At 46.0% G+C, this 23,244-nt stretch overlaps 1 protein-coding gene across 2 annotated transcripts in view; it reads right to left on the bottom strand.

Annotated features, from left to right (window-relative positions):
- INSR (insulin receptor) overlaps positions 1-23,244 on the bottom strand; it is a 140,904-nt gene that overhangs the window by 28,282 nt on the left and 89,378 nt on the right. For both annotated transcript variants that reach the window (XM_056518098.1, XM_056518099.1), the window contains 7 exons: positions 19,494-19,815; positions 18,566-18,714; positions 15,277-15,421; positions 13,160-13,374; positions 11,569-11,695; positions 9,592-9,845; positions 9,341-9,508 (listed from right to left, as the gene is read on the bottom strand). In XM_056518098.1, coding sequence (XP_056374073.1) covers positions 9,341-9,508; positions 9,592-9,845; positions 11,569-11,695; positions 13,160-13,374; positions 15,277-15,421; positions 18,566-18,714; positions 19,494-19,815 — 1,380 coding nt within the window. The remainder of the gene's footprint in view (positions 1-9,340; positions 9,509-9,591; positions 9,846-11,568; positions 11,696-13,159; positions 13,375-15,276; positions 15,422-18,565; positions 18,715-19,493; positions 19,816-23,244) is intronic.

Here is a 23,244-nt window from a genome sequence, read left to right as displayed (position 1 = left end):
ACACTGAGTCTCCCGCTAGGAGTTTGAGCTGCGGCTGCAGCTCAAACTTGAAGCAGGGAACTCACTGTAATCTGCCGCCAGTGTGAATGTAACCTGTACATTCACATGGGGGGGGGGGGGGGGGGGGCAAAATTACAACTTCCAACATGCACTGACAGAACGTGCATGCTGGGAGTTGTAGTTTTGCAACAGCTGGAGGCACACTGGTTGGAAAATACTGAGTTAGTTAATAGAACCTATTACCTAACTCGGTATTTCCCAACTAGTGTGCCTCCAGCTGTTGCAGAACTACAACTCTCAGCATGTACTGATTGCCAAAGGGAATGCTGGGAGATGTAGTTATGCAACAGCTGGAGGCACGCAAGTACAACTCCCAGCATGCCGAGACAGCCATTTGCTGTTCCTGAATGCTGGGAGTTGTAGTTTTGCAAGATTTAGAGGGGTTCAGTATGGAGATCACTGACAGTGGTCTCTAAACTGTGGCCCTCCAGATGTTGCAAAACTACAAATCTCAGCATGCTAAGACAGCAAACAGCTGTCTGGGCATGCTGGGAGTTGTAGTTTTGCAACATCTGGAGGGCTACAGTTTAGAGACCACTGTCAGTGATCTCTAGCCTGAACCCCTCAAAATCTTGCAAAACTACAACTCCCAGCATGCCAACACAGCAAACAGCTGTCAAGACATGGTGGTAGTTGTAGTTTTGCAACATCTGGAGGGCCACAGTTTAGAGACCACTCTCCAAACTGTCGCCCTGCAGATGTTGCTAGGCAACAGACTCCCAGACACGCGGCGCCATACTCACCTCCACTGCCGCCATGATCACAGCCTCCGCCGGGTAAGTGACCGCCGCCGCCGCTACTACACGGTTCCCCCCGCTGTGCCCAGACACCGATGGGTGGGCATAGCGGGGGGAACCAAACTTTAACCCCCCCGCCCCCAGTCTGCTATTGGTCGGTCACTCGGCCGATCAATAGCAGGGATAGGAGGGGTGGCAACCCTGCCACCTCACTCCTATCTCTTCAAGGGGGATCGAGGGTGTCTTGGACACCCTCGATCCCCCTTATTTTATAGCGGAGCCGCCGTTGATGGGCAGGGGGAGAGCGCTCCCCCTGCAAACACCATAGATGCCGTGATCAGAACTGATCACGGCATCTATGGGGTTAATGCTGCCGGGACCGGCGCGATCGCGGCCCCGGCAGCTGCGGTGGGACTCCGGCTGTGATTGACAGCTGAGTCCCACCCGCGATCTCCTGCGCTGCCCGCGGCAGAGCAGGAGATCGCTTGGACGTATGCATACGTCCATTTGCGCGAACGTGTAGTTCGCCTGGACGTATGCATACGTCCAATAGCGGGAAGGGGTTAATAGCAACATATTTGATGAAAAATATAAAACAAACATTTAAGACCATTTAAAAAAAAAAAAAAAAAAAAATCACCAAATAAAAAACAATATGGGGGAAACATTTGTTGTGCAAATAAGCAAACCATTTCACTGAAGCACCTACACTAAAATAAGGAGATTTTTTTTAACACTTACCGTAAAATCTCTTTCTCGAAGGATCCATTGGGGGACACAGACAGTGGAGTGGGTGTATCTTGCTGTCTCTAGGAGGTGACACTATGGCAACAAAAAAAGTTGGCTCCTCCCAGCAGGATAAACCCGCCTTCAGGCTTTGAGCTAGTCAGTTTAAGTTCCAGAGCAATAGGAGGAGACCAATAGGTCAAAGAAAGACCCAAAAACTGTCCGAGAACCAGAAGAAAAAAACATAACTGAACACTCCCTCGGACAGAGAACCAAAGGACAAAAACCAAAAAAGGGCGGGAGCTGTCTCCCCCAATGGATCCTTCGAGAAAGAGATTTTACGGTAAGTGTTAAAAAAATCTCCTTTTCTCTATCAGCTCCATTGGGGGACACAGACAGTGGGACGTACTAAAGCCCTTGGGTGGGCAGATAAGTAATCAGGCAGACGGCCGATCCACTGACACCTGCAGCACTTTACGCCCCAGACTAGCATCAGCCGATGCGAAGTATGAACCCGGTAAAACCTTGAGAAAGTGTACAAAGACGACCAGGAAGCCGCCTTGCAAATCTGCGAGACCGAGGCCCCATTCTGGAGAGCCCAAGATGCCCCCACAGAACGCGTGTAATGAGCCACAACCCTGAAAGGAGGAATCTTCCCCTTACAGCGATAGGCTTCCAAAATGGCGGACCGAATCCACCTAGAAATGGTGGCCTTGGAAGTAGGTTGTCCCTTGCGACGACCTTCCGTAAGGACGAAAAAGGAATCACACTGACGAAACGAAGAAGTGACGGAGATATAAGACCGAACTGCCCGAACAACGTCCAGCTTGTATAGTAAGCGCTCCTTAGGATGCGAAGGAGCCGGACAAAAAGACGGGAGGACAATGTCCTCATTCAGATGAAAAGCCGAGACCACCTTAGGCAAAAAGGAAGGATCTGGCCGAAAAACGACCTTGTCCTGGTGGATCACCAGAAACGGAGAACGGCAGAAAAGAGCTGCCAATTCAGACACCCTCCGGATGGAGGTGATAGCCACAAGAAACGCCACTTTCCAAGAAAGGAGGCGGAGAGACACCTCTCTGAGGGGCTCAAAGGGTGCACCCTGGAGGGCACTCAGAACCAAGTTCAAGTCCCAAGGGGGAGAAGGTGACCGATAAGGAGGAGCAGCGTGCGCCACTCCTTGCAGGAAAGTCCGGACATGAGAATTAGAAGCCAGGGGCCGCTGGAAAAGAACAGTAAGGGCCGAAACCTGACCTTTAAGGGAACTGAGAGACAAACCCAGTTCCAGCCCTGACTGTAAAAAGGAGAGGAGACGGGGAACTGAGAAGGTCACCGGAGAGAAGTCCTGAGCATCACACCAACGAAAATAAGACCGCCAAGTACGGTGGTAAATTCTAGCGGAGGAGGGCTTACGAGCCTTGAGCATGGTGTGAATGACTTGTGATGAGAACCCTCGGGCCCTCAAAACCACGCTGTCAAATGCAGCAACTGTAAATTGGGGTGGCAAAGAGGACCCTGAGAGAGAAGGTCCGGGCGAAGCGGAAGGCGCAGATGGGCGTCGTCCAGGAGCCTGACTACGTCGGCATACCACGACCTTCGGGCCAATCTGGAGCTACCAGAATGGCGGAAACGACCTCTGCCTTGAGCTTCCTCAGCACTCTGGGAAGGAGCGGAAGGAGAGTTAACAGATAAGGCAGAGCGAACACCGTCCAAGGAATCACTAGGGCGTCCACGGCCAAGGCCTGAGGGTTCCGGGACTTGGACACAAACGGAAGAATTTTCCGATTGTGCCGGAACGCGAAGAGGTCCACGTCCGGAAAGCCCCAGAGGTCGCAGAGCTGCGTGAAGACCTCCGGATGAAGAGACCACTCGCCGGGGTCAGGTGAGAACCGACTGAGGAAGTCCGCTTCCCAGTTGAGCACTCCAGGAATGTGGATCGCTGAAATGGCTGGAACCTTGCTTTCCGCCCAGATGAGAATCTTGGTCATCTCGGCCATGGCTGCCGAGCTGCGAGTGCCGCCTTGTCGATTTATGTCGGCCACATCCGTGGCGTTGTCCGACTGGACAGGAACAGGACGGGACTGAAGCTGGGACTCCCAAAGAAGAAGACAAAGAAGAATCGCCCGTAATTCCAATATGTTTATCGGAAGAAGGGTCTCCTGGGGAGCCCGGAGACCCTGAACCGTCCAATCCCTGAACACGCCGCCCCAGCCTGACAGGCTGGCATCCGTCGTAACCACCTGCCAATGAAGGGGAAGGAAAGACCGCCCCTGGAGAAGAAGGGGCGAGCGGAGCCACCAGAGCAGAGACTGACGGACCCTGGGAGGGAGAGTAATCTGACAATCCAGGGACAGAGGCGACCTGTTCCATCGAGAAAGAATCGCCAGATGGAGAGGGCGGTAATGGAACTGAGCAAAGGGCACGGCCTCCATGGCTGCCACCATCCAACCCAGGACCTCCATACAAGTGCGGATGGAGACTGATACCTGGGTCCGCAGGGAGCAGACCCCCTCCCGGAGCGCCAGACACTTATCCGGCGGAAGATAAATTCGGGCAGAGGCCGTGTCAAAGCGCAACCCCAGAAAGGTTAGAGAATGGGTAGGCTGGAGGACTGACTTGTCCCGATTGACCAGCCAGCCGAAACGAGTCAGAGTGTGGAGAGCGACGTCCAGATTCTCCAGAGTCTGGGCTCTGGATGGAGCCTTGATGAGAAGATCGTCCAGATAGGGTATCACCAAGATGCCTCTCGACCGTAACAGGCCCATCACGGGCGCAAGGACCTTCGTAAAGACCCGAGGAGCCGTGGCTAGGCAGAAGGGGGGAGCTACAAATTGAAAGTGCCCCTCCGGAACCGCAAAGCGGAGGTACCGATGATGGCCCAGAAATATTGGCACAGGGAGGTAGGCATCTTGATGTCCACTGAGGAGAGGAACTCCCCCTGTTCCAGGGATGCCCCACCTAGCAGAGAGATTCCATCCGGAAGTGGCGGAAGAGAAGATGATGGTTGAGACGCTTGAGGTCTAGGATTGGCCGTACAGAACCGTCCTTCTTGGGGACCACAAAGAGATTTGAATAGAAACCCCGAAAACATTCCTCTCGGGGGACTGGAATAATGACCCCCGGGAGAAGCAGGGACTGGAGAGCCGCACGAAATTGCTTCGCCAGGGGAGGAGACCGAAAAAAGCGATCCCTCGGAAGGGAGGCAAATTCGATTCGGTAACCGTTGGATACCACGTCCCTGACCCAAGAGTCCTGAATGTATGAGGTCCAGATGTCTCGGAAAACAAAGGACGACCTCCCACCCACAAGGAAACCACGGGTGGGGGCCTGACTTCAAGCAGAAGTGGGTTTGGAGTCCGACTCCAGGACGGGCGTGCCTGAAACGAGGGAGCCTTCTTGTCCCTCGAGGGCGCCTTGTTGGAGCCAGAGGTCCGAAAGGACCGAAAGGAAAAGACTTCCTTTGGAAAGTAGGACGAGCCTTAATTTGAGGTAACAAGGAACTCTTACCTCCCGTTGCCTCGGAGAGAATCTCATCAAGGCGTTTGCCAAAAAGACGGCCACCAGTAAAGGGAAGCTCAGTGAGAGACCTTTTGGAAGCGGCATCCGCATTCCAAGCCTTAAGCCACATAGAGCGGCGGAGGGCTGCTAGATGACTCACAGCAAAGGCAGAACAACGGGCTGCCTGCATGGAAGCTGCAGATAAAAAGTCCTCAGCCTTAGCGAAACAGAGAGCCAGAGCAGATAGATCCTCTGGGGGGGGGGATCCTGCTAAGAAATCCTGATGAAGCTGTTGACCCCACTCCGACAGGGCCTTGGACACCCATGTCAAAGCGAAGATGGGAAAAAGAAGAGCCAGCTGCTTCAGTAGCGAACTTTGCTAAGGATTCTACCTTTTTGTCTACGGGATCCTTGAAGGGCGCGGCGTCTGCCAGAGGCAGCATAGTCGCCTTTGATATCCGAAAGATTGGTGGGTCCACAGAGGGAGGCGAAGCCACCTTAGCGACAAAGTCCTTGTCAAATGGATAACGTTCCTGAGTTGTCTTGACTCCCGGGAATCTCTTGTCTGGATGTTTCCATGCGGATTTCAGAATGTCGTCAAAGTCTGCGTGAGAGCTGAACCTTTGAGGTGCTGGCTTAGTACGATGAAAGGATACTCCTGGATTGACATCCGAAGATCCTGGGTCCTCCAAGTGAAAGGTGTCTCTTATGGCTGTAACCAATGAGTTCACCATAGCAATTGAGTCCGAGCGGTCCCCTGGGTCAGATGTTGGTTCGGAAGCCTCGTCCGCTAGTTCACCAGGGGAATGTGAATGTGTAGAGGCAGTCTTTGAGGGGGGCGATCCAGACCGGGCGACTCCGGGAACATACTCTAGAGGAGCGACGTTTGTGCCCAGATGATAGGGAGGGGCGGGACCCACGAGGTGAACGCCCACGTCTATCCGAAGACTCAATGGAAGGGTCAGACGAGGCACTCCTAGCACGCTTGAGAGAGCGTGAGGTACGAGGGGACGAAGAGCGGGCCCTCTCAGAGGTCCTGTGCCGGGATGACCCCTTCAAAGCGGCCAGTTCGCGGAAGGCCTCAGCCACCGAACAGGAGACTTGGGACAAGTCAGCCATACACTGGGTCAGGGAAGAAACACAGGCTGGAGGAGCGGCTGAACCCACTGGACCGAAGGGGCATCAGGGGGACTGGGGGAGCAGAGGAGCATGCAGAGCCAGAGGGCGCAGCGGAACCAGGCATCTAGGTAGTACAGTGCTTGCAGGTATAGTAAGTCACTAAGTTCCCAGGCTCCTGTTTAGAGGGATGAACAGCCCTGGGTACGACATAAAGGGTTAAAAAGGAGAAGGCAGGCACTTCTCACCAGATCTGTGTCCCCAATTAGCTGCAGTGAGGAGACATTGCTCCGTGCAGCAGCTAGACTAATAAGGCTAGCCAATAGGGAGGGAGGGGCGTGCAAAGTAACTGACCCCTAAACACAGAGAATGGCGCCCACGGCACTGATTGGGCGCTGCTTCGTGCCTCTGAGAGCTCCCCCCCCCCCACGGTCAGTGGGCGGAGCTACAGCGTCAGGGAAGAAGTGTCATGGTGCCCGCTCCTTGTCCCTGTATATGCGCTTGGGGGAATGGAGCGGGCGGCCAGATCGCCGGCAGCCTCTGCCGGCGAAAAAGAAAGTAAAACTGAGCCGGCGCAGAAGCGCCCGGCTCGTAACAGCGCCGCGCCTGCAGCCGCGTATAAGGCGCTCTGAAGGATAAATATGCGCTCGGGGCCAGAGCGCCGGCAGAGAAATGAAGTACAACTGAGCCGGCGCTGAAGCGCCCGGCTCATAACAGCGCCGCGGCTGCAGCCATGAATAAGGCGCTGTGAGGAGAGAAATAAGCCTGGCTGCTATGCTCGAGCGAGGCGAGCAGAGACATAGGGGGACCCAGACCCATGAGGTACCACCCAGGCGCTGGCCGTTGGCGAGGGGGGGGGGGGGGGGGGGGGGGGGTTTAACAGTAGGGATCGACCAATATCGTTTTTTTAGGGCCGATACTGATAATCGGTGGAGGTTAGGGCCGATAGCCGATAACTTATACCGATACAAGTTATCGGCTATTTATCCCCCCCCGCGACACCGCTGCAGATCATTGATTTAAAGCGGGCGCTTTAGATCAATGCACTGCAGTGGCTTTTGCGGTGCCATAGACCGCCGCCACTACCCGCTTCTCTCCCCCTGCCTGTCCGGGGGTCCCGAGACGGGTCGGTCAAGGTGGCTGGGAGGGAGGTCGCGGGGCGGTGCGGGGGGCGGTGCATTATCGGCTTATCGGCAAGGTAATTGCCGATACCGATGATGCCCAAAATCGTGATTATCGGCCAATAATATCGGCCATACCGATAATCGGTCGATCCCTAGTTAACAGCGCATATACGCAATGTCTGTGCCCCCTTACTCACAATGGGGAAACAGGGAACCGCAGTCCCTGAGTCCCCACCTGAAAACAGAAAAGAAAAGGAATTAAAAAACTAACACGTCCCTAACTAGGAAAACAAAAAATCAGAAGACCTGGTCTGGAGCAACCCAGACCACGTCCCACCTCCTCAGACACTAAGCTTAAACTGACTAGCTCAGAGCCTGAAGGAAGGTATATCCTGCTGGGAGGAGCCAACTGTTTTTGTTGCCATAGTGTCACCTCCTAGAGACAGCAAGATACACCAACTGTCTGTGTCCCCCAATGGAGCCGATAGAGAAATAAAACTTTTAATAATAATTCAATATGATAAAGACCCCATAATAAAAACAATACAAAATGTATGACCTCCTATCACCCCTATTCCTTGGTCATTAAGAGCTGTTCCAGTGTAACAGCATAGCTACGTAGCACCAATAGCTAAACACAATGATCAAGAGCCAATGGACATATCACAACAAAAAGATACAAGAAGTGGATAGCCCACATACAGGATAATGCATGGTTGGGCCCACTGTCCATCAAAACCAAATGCCCAGAAACAAATCCAAAATGGACCTATGAAAAAAGCAAGGTCCGTGTTATGAATAGCCTTGTCCCAACGCGTTTCATCTGTGTTTTAACGGGATCCTCAAGGGACACATATTTGAGAAATAGATGCTAAAGCAGTAAACTACATATCAAGAGGATTATGATCAAATCAAATTATAGACAACTTGCAGAACTGCTATGGACAAACAAAACCTTGGTCATAATAAATAGACAGGCTCTATATAAGGCCACTCGCTGCACGATACAATAGGATCTAATGCGCTTAGATTAAGGTCATGAAGGTCGTATAGGCAAGGTCATTTTCCCCTCTTTCTACCGGTTTAATGCACATCTCGACTATATAATTTATATTGAAGCATTATATAATGACACATAATGGCCCTCATTTACTATTCTAAACCCGACCTCTTTTGTCGTTTTTTTTTGTCGCATCTTTGTCTGCGCCATGTCGCAGACATCATGCGCCAGTCTGCGACACGATGCAACATTTTTTCCCGACACACCCGATGTGGATTCTCCCAAACCCGACATTTCTGAGCTTTCCCACGTATTTATAAAGGTTTCCAACCCGAATTTGTTGAATTGTTGTGGATTTTTTCCCGACAGCTCAGAGGAGTTGGAAACCAAAACCAACAAAACCCACATGCGACAAACAGGATGCGACATAATAATAAATATATGGGGAAAAAAGCAATCGGGTAAGAAAGCAACATAGACTTACAACCCGATTTTCTTAGTAAATGAGGGCCAATAAGTAGAGCAGTATATTTGTCATTGGCTTTTTACAGAACTCCAGTGTTCGGTCACAAGAGGAGATATTTGATTTACCATAGATTGTTTTCAGGTACTGATGGCTGGACCACAATTCACACATGTCAACACCATTTAGTAGTATGCACAGTGTATAGGAGGGGACAGAACAATGGCAAGAAGTCTTCTCTACATATGCCTGCTTCATATTGCTAAGGCAAGGTCTATATTCATAAAAAGTTTGGCCCATTTATGATTTTTGGCATAGTGTTGATGTAGCAGTCATGCTGAAGACACAATACCATGACACAGAGGCTAATGACACAGTAACTAACAATGACATGACTGAAGTGGTGTGGCTTTATGCTGTGTGTATGGAAAATTGGATATTGTTTCACAGCAAGGTCAATATCTGGTTTGAGGTTCTCAGTCCTAAAGAAATTTGGAAACCACTGAGGTAAGATTATGAGAATAATAATCATTGCAATGTTCCATGAAGTACTTGATCTACACAAAATAAAAAGATAGCTGACAACTGTTTCTAATATCAACATTCCAACACTTACCCTTCATACAGTAATCGAGTTCAAGCAGTTCACTGTGATCAGGTTGTTCCTGCCAATACACCAAGTAGTGAGTGACATTCCCATTGGGTTCAGATGGTGGTTTCCATTTCAGTATAATCTGAGATGAGGAGTTGGTTATAGAAAATGGGTCAAGAGGAACGGAGGGTGCTGAAAGTAAACAAATAGATTTTATGTTTATATCCACAAAGAAACAGATATTTGCCATATTTTAAACACCTCCAAGTACTTACTGGATTCATTTGTTCTTATATAGATGATCTCACTCTTTGCTCCATATGTTCTTCCTCTTTCATCTGATGAAGACACTAGAGTCTTGACAAATACAGCATACTGTGTCCACGGCTTCAAATTACGCAAAAGATGCCCTGGCGCAATAGGAGTCTTGCCATCTGTAGTACGTTGTGGAGGATCCACATCGATTACTGTCCAACTATTGGAGCCACATGCATCTTGGCCATCAAATTCTGTAACATTCTGATAGGGTCTTGATGATAGAAGAAGAAAGAAGTAGAGATTAATATGTAAACAATTTATGATGATTACCTAATACAGTATACAGGTGCAGACCATCTAATACTACAAACTAGGTCACAAATAGTGGCTAAAAAAAAAAAAAAAGCTAAAACTCACACACTGGAATTAATTCTTGTTTTCTGTTTCCGCTGGAAGGCAAGACACAAACCTGGTAAGGTGAATTCACATGCAGCAAATATGTTGCAGAAAGTTCAGCCACTGCTTCATTCATCTGGAAGGTGCTTGTAGAAATCTATATCCTTACTCCACAAACAACCCCATTTGGATGAACAGGACAGATTTTCAGTAGCAAAAACACTTTCTACAACAAATCTGGTCATCATGCCAAATGACCTCCAGGTTCATTACACTTGGCAGTGCCAGGGTATAGAAATCCTACCAGGTGACTACATAATGATCTGTGATGTAATACATTAAATGAGCAATGTCAGGTCCAAAAAAAATCCCACCACTAGGGGCACCCATCCCTACTGGAACACTAACCAGTCCTGCAGCAGTATCAGGCTTGTCCATGAGTCATGGACAAGAGATGACTGATGGGCAAGGCTGCATCAACAGACACACCAAGAAAGAGGAATAAAAATTAGATGTACATGGTCAGGATTAGCTACTGAGAAAAAAAAATATTTGTGGTGCTTAGCTACAAACACAGGGTCCACTGGGCAGTATGAATAAAATGATGCAGAACTATAGGGGCCTGACAACCATCCTAGTACATATTGTTCATAGACCCTAATAAAAGGAAAAAAACTGTCAGAGCTCTTTTACAAGAAAAATCCAGACCAATCTAATAATACCACATAAGGGCATCTGTTCCTTTTGAACAAGAAATCTGCATACATTGTCTTTTTGGCCCACACAGAAGAGGACATTTTAGGCTTTTTTCTGAAAGACCCTCTTACATACATAAAAAATTTGGGGTAAAAACAATAGCTTGCACCCATCACTGTGTCAATGCACAGCTAAAGTAAACATAGCTTTCTCTCAATTATTTTTTTTTTATATATCTATATCAGCCCAAATAATAATAAAAGTTATGGCTAATGGTTGGACCACCACCCAAGATCCTGAATCTACTTAGACCCCAATGGGCAATTCAGGTGTGAAAATGAGAACTACAAGCAGATTTGCTTCATAACTAACTACCCACTAACCATACGAGACACAAAAAGATGTTCATAAAAACTGATCTTCCCCTCAAACAGATGGCACAACAAAACAGATCTAGCGCGTGCAATGTTGGCACATTTACCAAGGTCTTTACATCAGCTATGTGGTAGCAAAGAGAAAGCACATTAAATTCCTTTTAGGGTTTCTTTCCTTTTGTCTTAATTTTACTCTAATTTCCAGGAAAAAGCCATCTGGATTAGGCACTTGCTTTACACAAACACCCTTTGTTACCCTCATCTACAATGTACCAATACAGTCATGCACTTAGCAATGCAAATAAATACGAATTTCTACCGAAATTATGTGCACAGAATTGTGCAGTTCTTCTAGTCTCAGTTCCTGTTCGAAACACTAATAACATGTGTATAATTAAAGATTCTGGCTTTCTAAAAATACAGTAAGGTGCAGGAGGATGCTTGTATTCTTAAATTATGCATATGGGTGTTCATAAAAAGAACAATGTGCTCCAGTAACTGCAGAAGTGCTCCTAGTAAACTACTTACGCTTCCTTATAATGAAACATAAATCCAAGCAAATCTCTGTAGTCAGGCGGCCAGTAGGGCTCCCATCGAATCAACACCTTATTGGAGTCTGATCTTATGGAGTTGAAGCGCAGCACATCAGTCTCACCTGTAAAAGGATTGGTGAACCAACAATAAGAACTGAGATGAACTACAGTTCTGTGGTGTAAAAGCAAAACCTTAATCCCAAATGCCTACTTACCTTATCACCTATGACAATATAAAAATGACTGTCAGTTTTCAGTCACTCCTAACGCACCCCTGCTTTCAGTCCCACTACTCCTAAGTAAGGAGTCTCTCTCTATCTGTGTATATTCTGGGGCAGCAGGAGCAGGGGGACAGAGTGCAGCAGCCGGGAACCACCCTAATGACTAGTTAACCGGGTCCCAATGGCTTATTTACACTATAATTGTGTTGTTGGGATAACAGTCCATGTACCTGTTTTATGCTGCCTGCAGTTTGAGCAGCATAAAAGGAGGCGACAGGCTTCCTTTAAGCTGTAGGGTCCTCCCATTTCAGTTGATCATCTGCAAGATGTTTCTACACCTTGACTGGAGTCACATGGAGTAAATTCAGTTGATTAGACACAATTGGAAAGACACAGCTCTGGCTACATAAGGTCTCACAGCTGACAATGTATATCAGAGAAAATACCAATCCATGAGGTGGAAAGAACTGTCTGTAGAGCTCAGACAGGATTCCGTGGAGGCAAAAATCTGGAGAAGGGTACAGAAAATGCAGCACTAAAAGTTCCCAAGAGCAATGTGGCCTCCATAATTCTTAAATGGAAGAAGTTTGGAACCACCAGGACGCTTCCTAGAGCTAGCCACCTCACCAAACTAAGTAAACACAGTAGTAGCTTAGGGACAACTCTGTGAATGTCCTTGAGTGGTCTAGCCAGCGCTCTTACTTGAAACCAATCAAACATCTCTGGAGAGACCTGCAAATGGATGTCCACTGACGGTCCCTATCCAACATGGCCGAGCTTAAAAGGATCTGCAGAGAATATTGGTAGAAAATCCACAAATCCAGGTGTATAAACCTTGTGAAATCATACCCAAACCTGGAGGCTGTAATCGATGCCAAAAGGTGCTTCAAATGAGTACTGAGTAAAGGGTCTGAATGTCAATGCAATATTTTAGTTATTTCTTTTCAATAAATTTGTAAAGATTTCTATCATGTCATTGGGGTGTGGGGTGTGGGGGGTTAATTAATTTGTGAAAAAAATGAAAGGGCCTCATGACTTCACAAAAAATAAACAAATTGAGCATACGCCAGAAAAGTTCCACAATACACATTGGAATAATGGATAAAGTAAAAAGCACCATATTTACTGTATAAAAGGTTCAACTTTGTTCTGTAACATGATTTGCAAATGGTTGTCCTGAGCAGGGAAAGAATACAGTGAAAACATGAGGAAAGAACAGAGCAGCAACCTATGAGACAGAACATATGTTTTCGACTAGGTCAGCCTGCCATGTAGCTATAGCCCTGGATCACACCAGTATCCTTCTAGCAAAATGCAGCCAAATAAGTATTCTTGCATTTTTTATACACCCAAATAAATACTTACAAGATGCCTGGTCCCCATTAGTCTTTGTCGCAACATCATTTTTGTCCTGGCGTTTTTCTGCCCCTGTTATAGTCACCATCTCAAGAATTTCTTTCAGGCAGAGCCGAGGGTTGTAGTGAAAAAAGAGTCTTCCTTTTGTGATTGTCAAATTGTGCTTTTGCCAGTCCCATAGTTGCCGCAGGTTGGCATTATCCAAAGCATAAAAGGCATAATCACTGCAATTGAACAGAATTGTTCAGTAAAAGAAGTAAATATTGCTTCTGAGCGGGAGTGTAGCAATGACTACAAACCATGAACACAATAAATTTACGTGTACTACATTTCATTATACAAGACAATATGGCAACATTAGTAAGGAATAAGTCAGAAACAACAGTAATGTACTGTATGTATGACCATAATATAAGAGAAGAAAAAACAAAGGTTATTAATATTTCCTTAGCTGCTCTTTGCTCCTCTCACTTTTAAATATTATTGGTGGACAAAGATGTGAGAGGGCCCCACAGACATCTTATGGAAAGAAAGTGGGATAGAAAACCCAAATACTTACATGGACAGCAGTTGTAATAAAATAATGCTCACCGGGAATGCGGAGTGTCACTGCTACTGGTAATTAAAGTTAGAATGCCATCTATGGCACTTGGCACAAGGATGAGCATAGTATACTTGACATGAGGCAATGCAAATTAACACTAGCATTTGGCATTACAAATCAATTTACATCATATTTTATAAGGCTCAGCAAAACTATCACAGGTCCTCAGCAATAAGGTCAGGTTAGTATTCCGAATATATATAAAAAAATATATATAAAAAAATGTGGGCGCTCAACGTAAAAAGAGAAAACTTATACCGAGGATACTGCGTTGCACATACCCATGTATTAAGAAAGAGTACTAATAGTGTAAAAAGGGGAAGCAGTCCTGCTAGGCTAGGTCAGAGTAAAAGATAAAAGGTCAAAAATTAGAAGAAAGAGAGAGAGAAAAAAGAAAATGTGTCTAAAATAGCATAAAATGATAACATTTATTTGGAAAAATGATGCGAGATCTGCGGCAGGGCCCTTGTCGCAGACTGGTCACTAGATAAAATGCTTACAATGGTATAAAGACAATGACGGCACGGGGAGCAGGTGAGAGAGACTTACAGTCTTCCTGAACCTCCACCATTAAAAAAGGGGACGCAGTTCCCCGAAACGCGTCTGGTGTTAAGACAACCCTGCACATCATCTGAGACAATCCCGCATTGCCGGTCCTCACCTACTCTCTCACCTGCTCCCCGTGCCGTCGGGGTAGAGAGGATACCTCCAGCGTTGCCATACGCTGCTACGACCGCTAGGCTTCACAGCGCTGCCACACGCTGCTTCACAGCCATCATCTCCGACCCCCAGCACCAGATCATATCACCCCTCCTACATTTCTCCCGTGCCGCCGGGACAGAGGGACGTGTATCCGGATCGTAAGCACAGCTGCGCTCACCTGACTGTGCACACTGTAGCCGTTAAGGGGCACTAAGTGCCTGAACTGTATAGCGATTGCCCTCTTGCATTCAGTCCCCGTGCCGCCGGGGTAGAGGGGGCATCGCCTGTATTTCTGCACCTAAAAACGTTTATAGTGGACCCAATCTGGGAGGCTCCAGAGCTACCGAAAATTTGCCTTATTGGATTATCAACTTTTTTGCTATGTACTTTCATCTGGATTAATCCTGGCTCCTATAATATGACTTTATAGTATAACTAAACAGATACTGTTTGCACTGTCCCATTGCCCCACTTTCATTATCTCATTGTCCAATTGTTGAAGTACAATACCTCTGTGCATATTTTATATTTTTAGCATTTTATACCATTGTAACCATTTTATCTAGTGACCAGTCTGCGACAAGGGCCCTGCCGCAGACCTCACATCATTTTTCCAAATAAATGTTATAATTGTATGCTATTTTAGACACATTTTCTTTTTTCTCTCTCTCTTTCTTCTAATTTTTGACCTTATATCTTTTACTCTGACCTAGCCTAGTAGTATTACGAATACTTGACATACTCCCTTTAACCTACAAATCTGTATGCTGTTCAATAATAGGGTGTGTAATGATACCACTGGCTTTCAGTGCACACTTACTTTGCTTCAAGGAAGTCCCCGCGAATTAAACGTAGCTTTCGGAAAAATGACAGAGACACTAAAGCATAAGATCGCCTGACCTTAAGATATCCGGTAATCTCTTCGATTAGACCAAGGTTCGCTTCTAGCTCAGCAGCAATATTATCTGTGGAAGGAAAGGCAACAATGGGTGCTAATTCCCCTCTAGATGAATATGCACAGCTGTATAAATGCATAAATAAGGGGAAACAGTCTTTATACATTTGGCATTTGTTAAGCTTGTATTGTAGTGGGCACCATTACTGTCAGGGGCATCAATATTTTTGAGAACACTATGCCGCATCATTTTTTTCAAAGCGCTATATGTGGCATTAACTGCAGAAGAAGGAACAATGATTCTCTTTCCAGTTTAGCATTATGGCTGTATCGGTGCTCACTGGAACATTCAGAAGCTTGGACATGGACCTTTAACCAGGTCTTGAGACAGCTCTTTGCTTTTATCCATCATGAGATGTGTCTTGTGTGACCTTTTTGTAGGCCATTAGTTGGGACTAAACCAGCTGATATTAAAAGGGGTTCTCCACCCATAGACATCTTATCCCCTATTAAAAAGGATAGGGGATAAGATGCCTGATCGCAGGGGTCCTGCCACAGAGACCCTTGGCGATCTCTGTGCAGCATCCGGCATTCTAAACAGTAGGTTTAAAGCGCTGGGTTTCTGTGGCCGGAGACGGAGACTTCACGCCAAGACAGTCAAGCCCCCTGCCATAGACATTTATGGAGAATGTGTGGCGTTATGTCTCCAACTGCAGAACCCTGCAGAATCCAGGGTTCTGAACCTACTGTTTAGAATGCCTGGTGCTGCATATAGATCACGGGGGTCCCAGCGGCAGGACACCTGCGATCAGACATCTTATCCCCCATCCTTTTGCACCTGACTTTCTTCATGTGTTTAAAGGAGTTGTCCAGTATTAAGAAAAAGAAACAGTCAGATGCATCTCTATGGGAGAGCCAGAGATACACATATGCTGCATTTACAGCTCTCACACAGAGATGTTTGGAGGGGGTGTATCGGTCACAGCTTCATGTGGTGGTCAACACAATTCCTTCATGCCGAGAACCAGGGTGCAGGGTAAGAGATTGCGGGGGTCCCAACGGTCAGACCCCCTGCGTTCTGACACTCCACTATAACTTGGTTTGTTACCATCATTTGGTGAAAATTTCATGGCAATAGCACCTTTGGCAATATATTTAATGAGAAAAATTACGACGTGTTCAATACTCATTTCAACCAATATATATTGCAAAACTAATAATCTAACAACACTAGGATGAATGCAACTATCCAGGAAAAAACTGGATATATCAACTGGCTCCAGAAAGTTAAAGGAGTAGTCCTTTTTTAATTTTATCCCGTCCGGGCTGCAAAATAAAAGAAAACACACTCTCTCTTACCTGCCAACGAGCCCCCGGAGCTCCGGTACACTCCGGTACAGGTGTTCGGTCTCCGGGCTGTATTCTTCTTACTTCCTGTTAGCCCGGCTCGTCACACGGAGCTTCAGCCTATCACCGGCCGCAGCGATGTCCCGCTTCGGCTTGTGATAGGCTGAAGCTCCGTGTGACGTGCCGGGCTAACAGGAAGTAAGAAGAATACAGCCCGGGGACCGAACACCTGTACCGGAGTGTACCGGAGCTCCGGGGGCTCGTTGGCAGATAAGAGAGTGTGTTTTCTTTTATTTTGCAGCCCAGACGGGATAAAATTAAAAAAGTGCGCGCCGGACTACTCCTCTAAACAGATTTGTAAATTACTTCTATTTAAAAATCTTAATCCTTTCAGTACTTATGAGCTTCTGAAGTTAAGGTTGTTCTTTTCTGTCTAAGTGCTCTCTGATGACACGTGTCTCGGGAACCGCCCAGTTTAGAAGCAAATCCCCATAGCAAACCTCTTCTAAACTGGGCGGTTCCCGAGACACGTGTCATCAGAGAGCACTTAGAAAGAAAAGAACAACCTTAACTTCAGAAGCTCATAAGTACTGAAAGGATTAAGATTTTTTAATAGAAGTAATTTACAAATCTGTTTAACTTTCTGGAACCAGTTGATATATATATATAAAAAAAAAGTTTTTTCCTGGATAACCCCTTTAAGGCCCCATACACATAACACACGTGCTAAACATGAAGATTTTTGCAAGCCTATCCAACTTTTTAATGTTAAAAAGGATTGGACATGAGGGATTTCCATTGCACCATCCATTTGTTCTTGGGAAATAAGCTGCCAGCATAGGTGATTGGTAGTGGCTCACCCCCTCTCTATATTGAACCCATGAATGCTCAGTCAAGCTGAGCATTCATATGTATGGAAGATCTAGAAAGATGGCTGTCAGAGAGATATGTATGAGTGTGGCTAACTTTAACTGTTCTAACTATGGAAAGTTGTGCACATTTCTCATCTGGAAACAGTGTCAATTCCAACACTATGGGGGAGATTTATCAAAACCTGTCCAGAGGAAAAATTGCTGAGTTGCCCATAGCAGCCAATCACATGGCTTCCTTCATTTTGCAGAGGACTTTCCAAAAAATGAAAGAAGTGATATGATTGCTTGCTATGGCAACTCAGCAACTTTTCCTCTGGACAGGTTTTCAGATCTCCCCCTATGACTGGCAAAATGGATGTTAAAATGGTGTGCAAACTAGCTGGAGGATAATTAAACTGGTAGGTGGGGGTCTAGTGTTGACAGAGGTCAGATGTCCTCCAAGCAAATTGAGTTGCACACATGCAGAGTTTAGTGCTCAGCAATGTTTAAAGGGGTTGTTCAGTATCATTAAAAAAATTGCACCTTTTTATGTGAAAAAGAAAAAAGCATCACTTGTGTCCACAAGTTGTGTCTGGCATTGCAGTTCAGCTCCATTGAAGTGAAAGGGACTGAGCTCCAGTGCTACAAACAACCTGAGAACAAAAGTGGTGAAAAAAAAGCAGCATTTTATTAAATACTGGACAACCCCTTTAAGTCTTATAGAGAGTAAATAGAGCCGAAGTCAAGCATGTGCGTTCCCACCCAATTCACTTGGTGGAGATTTGACCATGTTCCAGAGGTCTGACACCCACCGACCAGTAGGTTATTCCCTATACCATGGATATGGGGTAACTTCATATACTGGGATAACCCAAGCAATGCCATTATAATTTCCTGTATTCTGCAATGAAAATGCCAAGGAAAACTGCATTCTGTCTGTCAGCAGGCTACAGCGGTCTGTGTTTTCAGATTCTGTAGTAACATTACACCATATCCAAGAATGCATAAATACTTACTGCCACCCCGGATATTGATGGCCAAACTCCCACTGATCACTGTGCACCCTCTGAGATCTTGGGCAGAAGTAACCGAATCTATAACTTTCTCTTTTTCTTTCACTATACAGACCTTTGGACAAGGACCTTCACATGGCTCACAAGTGAGACTGTACAAACAACAAGAAAAGAAAAATAGATTTAGTGTACATTTACATGTAAAGTATCTGCTATGGGTTTACTGCAGCTGAAAATCTGCAAGGAATATACTGCTACCCACTGTCTTCAATAAAGAGCCACATAATCCGCTTACAGGTTTTCTTCAGCATGAATTCTGCTTGCGGAATTGTGCAGCGGAAAATCCACAAGCAGAATTTATGTGTGAACATACCCTACACACAGAAACCAGTCACTGGCAAGATAAAACATTTAGGATGTGTCCATCACATGAATGAAAAAGTAATACTGCCATATACTGTATATGAACAGTGACACCAACAAATGTAAATAAATGTTACACTTGTTAGATTGACACTGTCTGTGGGTATAATGTTAAAAAGGGATGCCAATGTCCAGCCTGATGTGTTGCCAATGGGGCCAATAGACTTAAAAAGGGTTGAATATATTCCAGTTGTGACTATGTTCAGTCAATTTCCCGAATGTATACCCTGACTGGGTATTTTTTTAATCCCGTGTACATTCGGGAAATATTAACAATCAGAATACGTTTGGCCCACTGAAGTCTATAGGCCTGTCAGGGGGCATGGTTAGCACTGACTTGACCACCTGTGTGGGAGCTTTTCACCCTTCTTTGCACTATCCAGGGTCTCCCATTTGCGCCATTTTATGAGGGTGCATATTTGGCTATCAGTAGTTTACACACACACACCACCTCAGACAAGGTGACAATCCTCTGGTTATTTGAAACAGAAGATGCAGATAAACTTACGTGGTAGAGTTGGTGGTAAATCCAGACGGGCACTCTGGTATGCACTCACCCTTGTGAATGACATACCGTGAACAGGAGCTGTCTGTGGAATTCTGACACTTTTTGTGAAGCATTTGGCATTCACTGAAGCTGATACAACGCCATCCTTGCAAACTGTATGAGCCAGGTGGACAAGACTCAACACACTTTCCATCGTGAAGGAAATTACGACATGCCACACACTTGGTTGGATCATTTGGTTCCAGGCAGCTCCCAAGGCACTCGCTGTGACAACATCGGTAATCGGACGTACAGCCATGGTACTTACATGCCGCTGGACAAACTGTTAAAAATAAAAACACCATATATTTAGTTAATTAGAAAATAATTCTTAATACATATACACCAAATAATACAGAGAACATGCTGTAGGGTAAGGACACATTTAGTGTGTGCTGGGTGACTGAGAAAATAGACTGTTCATGATGGTTTTGCAGATAAAACTGCTGTTTACTTGCACTATCCAATACAGTGATCCCTCAACTTACAATGGCCTCAACATACAATAGTTTCAACATACAAGTCTTTTTTGGACCATTGTAACTTGAAACCAGACTCAACATACAATGCTACGGATAGTCCAGATCTGTGAAACATATCAATGGCTGGAAAAACCGACCAATCAGAATGGGCATTTTACTGGTAAAACCCCTGTATTACTGAAGTGTATGCACTGACTGGCTGTCTGGTAGCACCCCCTACAGTACAGGGAGGTACTACATGTTCTGTACTACTCTAAACCTATGCCATGGTTAGCTGCTCCTTTGGACACCAGGTAAGGGTGGTTCCATGTTACTTTTTTAGTACATTGCATGTACTGTACAGGACCCTGAAGAAGTTCCTGTCCTCTACATACACAGTGAATTACAGCTCCCAGCAGATCTTTCTTCCTTATATATATGTAAGGACTTGCTTTATCTGTATTAGATATCTACTTATTTTTGTTTAATCCTCACTTTCTCCTATTTTTGGATGACATTTTGGGGTTTTAGAAACAATTACCAGGTTCCCATAGAGTTATGGTCTCAACATACAATGGTCGTCCAGTCTCTTTTCCTTTCCTCCCCCCCCCCCCCCCCCCCCACCAATAACACCTCTACAGTATACTGGAAGGTGCCAGGTCCCACAGATATAAGACTTTTGCCAGTTTCATAGAGTTCAGTTAACAATCTTAGGTTTAGAGTAACCCAAATGGTAACGGTTAGTTCTGCTAAAGGGTGGTACAGAACGCTACATTGCGTCAATAAGGTGGATCACAGTGCATCATATCCATAACTTTATGCCAATGAGATGAAAAATGTTGTAGTCCACTGTGAAGAGGTGAGCTATACCTTACATTGACGGCTGTCCGGTCAACAGTGCTAAAAGTACACTCAAAGGAAAGGTAAATGAAAAGGAAACCACACACACACATTGTTTTGGGGCACAAAAGTATAAAAACAACAAGTTCTGAACTAATAAAAAAAGACTTTCAGCTATGAGCAAAAATACTGGTTTGCTTTGAGTACGACGTAATAAACCTGAAAGATGAGCAGTCAGTCTGTCAACGTGGGCATAAAGGATGTATATATCTTTCTTAAGTGACCCCAGGGAAATCGAAAATCAAAGGCGTTTATGGACAAAGCCTGCACACACAGGGTAGTGCTGACACCACACATCTGAATGAGTACATAAGCAGATAAGGTCACTGTGAACCCGTTCAGCTCCTCCAGCTCCTGCCTTACTCCACGCCAGGACTCCTCATCTACCAAAGTGCCGCCCTTATACTTAACCAATCACAAGGCAGCTGGAAACAGCCAAGCCTGGGAGCTGCCCTCCTTTTTCGAAACACCCTCTTGTCTTCCAAAGCTCCCCCCCCCCCCCCACCCACTAAAACCTTGATGTGCTTGGGTAAAAAGGAACTACAGTACGTGAATAACCCTTTCAATGCTAGGTGTGGCTAACAAGTGAATGGGGAAGTGCAGAGTACAAATGTTTGTGTACGGTGCTGCAGGGTAATACGCAGCCAGCAATAGCGTGGATTAGCCTGGAGAGAGGAGAAGAAAGGAAGCTGCTGCACAGGGGGGAAGTAAATGTACACAGCAAAACAAATACAGTGATCCCTCAACTTACAATAGTTTCAACATACAATGGTCTTGAAACCAGACTCAACATACAATGACACGGACAGTCCAGATCTGTGAAATGTGTCACAGCTGGAGAAACTGACCAATCAGAATGGGCATTTTACTGGTAAAACCCCCTGTATTCCTGAAGTGCATGCAGTGACTGTCTGTCTGGTAGCGCCCCCTACAGTACAGGGAGGAACTACAAGTTCTGTACTACTCCTGTGCCAGGATTAGCTGCTCCTTTGGACATCAAGTAAGGGTGACTCCATTTGGGACATTGTGTGTACTGTACAGGACCCTGAAGAAGCTCCTGTCCTCTACATAAACCATTGTTTCCCAACAGCTGGAGGCACCCTGGCTGGAAAACACTGACATAGACAGCGATTTACAGCTCCCAGCAGATCTTTCTTACTTTTATATCTAAGGACTTGTTTTATATATAGTAGTTTTCTACTTAATTTTCTTTAATCCTCACTTTTTCCTATTTTTGATGACATTTTGGTGGCTTCAGAACCAATTACCAGGTTTCCATAGAGTTATGGTCTCAACATACAATGGTTTCAACATACAATGGTCGTCCTGGAACCTATTAATATTGTAACTTGAGGGACCACTGTACGTCAATGAACAGATAAACAGTGACACACATTGACCACAATGTGTACAATTATAGCACTTGACTGTATGATGGCAGCAGCTAATACAATAATACTAAGGGACAAGAGCGTACAGTGGTCCCTCAACTTACAATATTTTTAACATGCAATGGTCTTTCCTGGACCATTGTAGCTTGAAACTAGACTCAACATACAATGAAGCTACAAACAGTAGAGACCCACGGTACATGTGCATGGCTGGAAGATTCGACCAATCAGAGTGGACATATTAGTTGTACTGATTGGTATGCACTGACTGGCTGTCAATACGTACAAAACTACATGTTCCATCCTAAGCTATCTTTTTAGACATCAGGTGGTTCCATTTTTCTTGTACACGGTGTGTACTGTACAAGATGCTCAAGAAGCTCCTTTCTTTTACACAGAAAGTGAATTACAGATTCCAGTTACTCTTTCAGACTTCTATGTACGACTCACTTTATCTGAATCAGTTACCGTATTTTTCGCCCTATAGGACGCACCGGCGTATAAGACGCACCCTATGTTTAGGTGCAAAATCTAAAAAAATTTAAGATTTCGAAATCAATAGTGGTCTTCAACCTGCGGACCTCCAGATGTTGCAAAACTACAACTCCCAGCATGCCCGGACAGCCGTTGGCTGTCCGGGCATGCTGGGAGTTGTAGTTTTGCAACATCTGGAGGTCCGCAGGTTGAAGACCACTGCATAGGAGGTAATACTCACGTGTCCCCGCCGCTCTGGACCAGTCAACGCTGCCCTGGATGTCGCTCCATCGCTGTCGCCGTGCCCCCTTCACTCCGGAACGTCTCTGCTGCCGGAAGGGTATCCTCGCTCTCCGTCGCCGTCATCACGTCGTTACGCACGCCGACGCACATACGCGACGACGTGATGACGAGGAAGGAGAGCGCCGGCCATACAGGGGATCCCTGAACGGAGAAGACACCGAGGAGGCAGGTAAGGTCCCTCCC

The sequence above is a fragment of the Hyla sarda genome, chromosome 1 (genome assembly GCF_029499605.1).
Source record: "Hyla sarda isolate aHylSar1 chromosome 1, aHylSar1.hap1, whole genome shotgun sequence".
Taxonomy (NCBI): domain Eukaryota; kingdom Metazoa; phylum Chordata; class Amphibia; order Anura; family Hylidae; genus Hyla; species Hyla sarda.
Note: the sequence above shows the minus strand (reverse complement) of the source record. Positions and strands in the feature narration are given on the sequence as shown.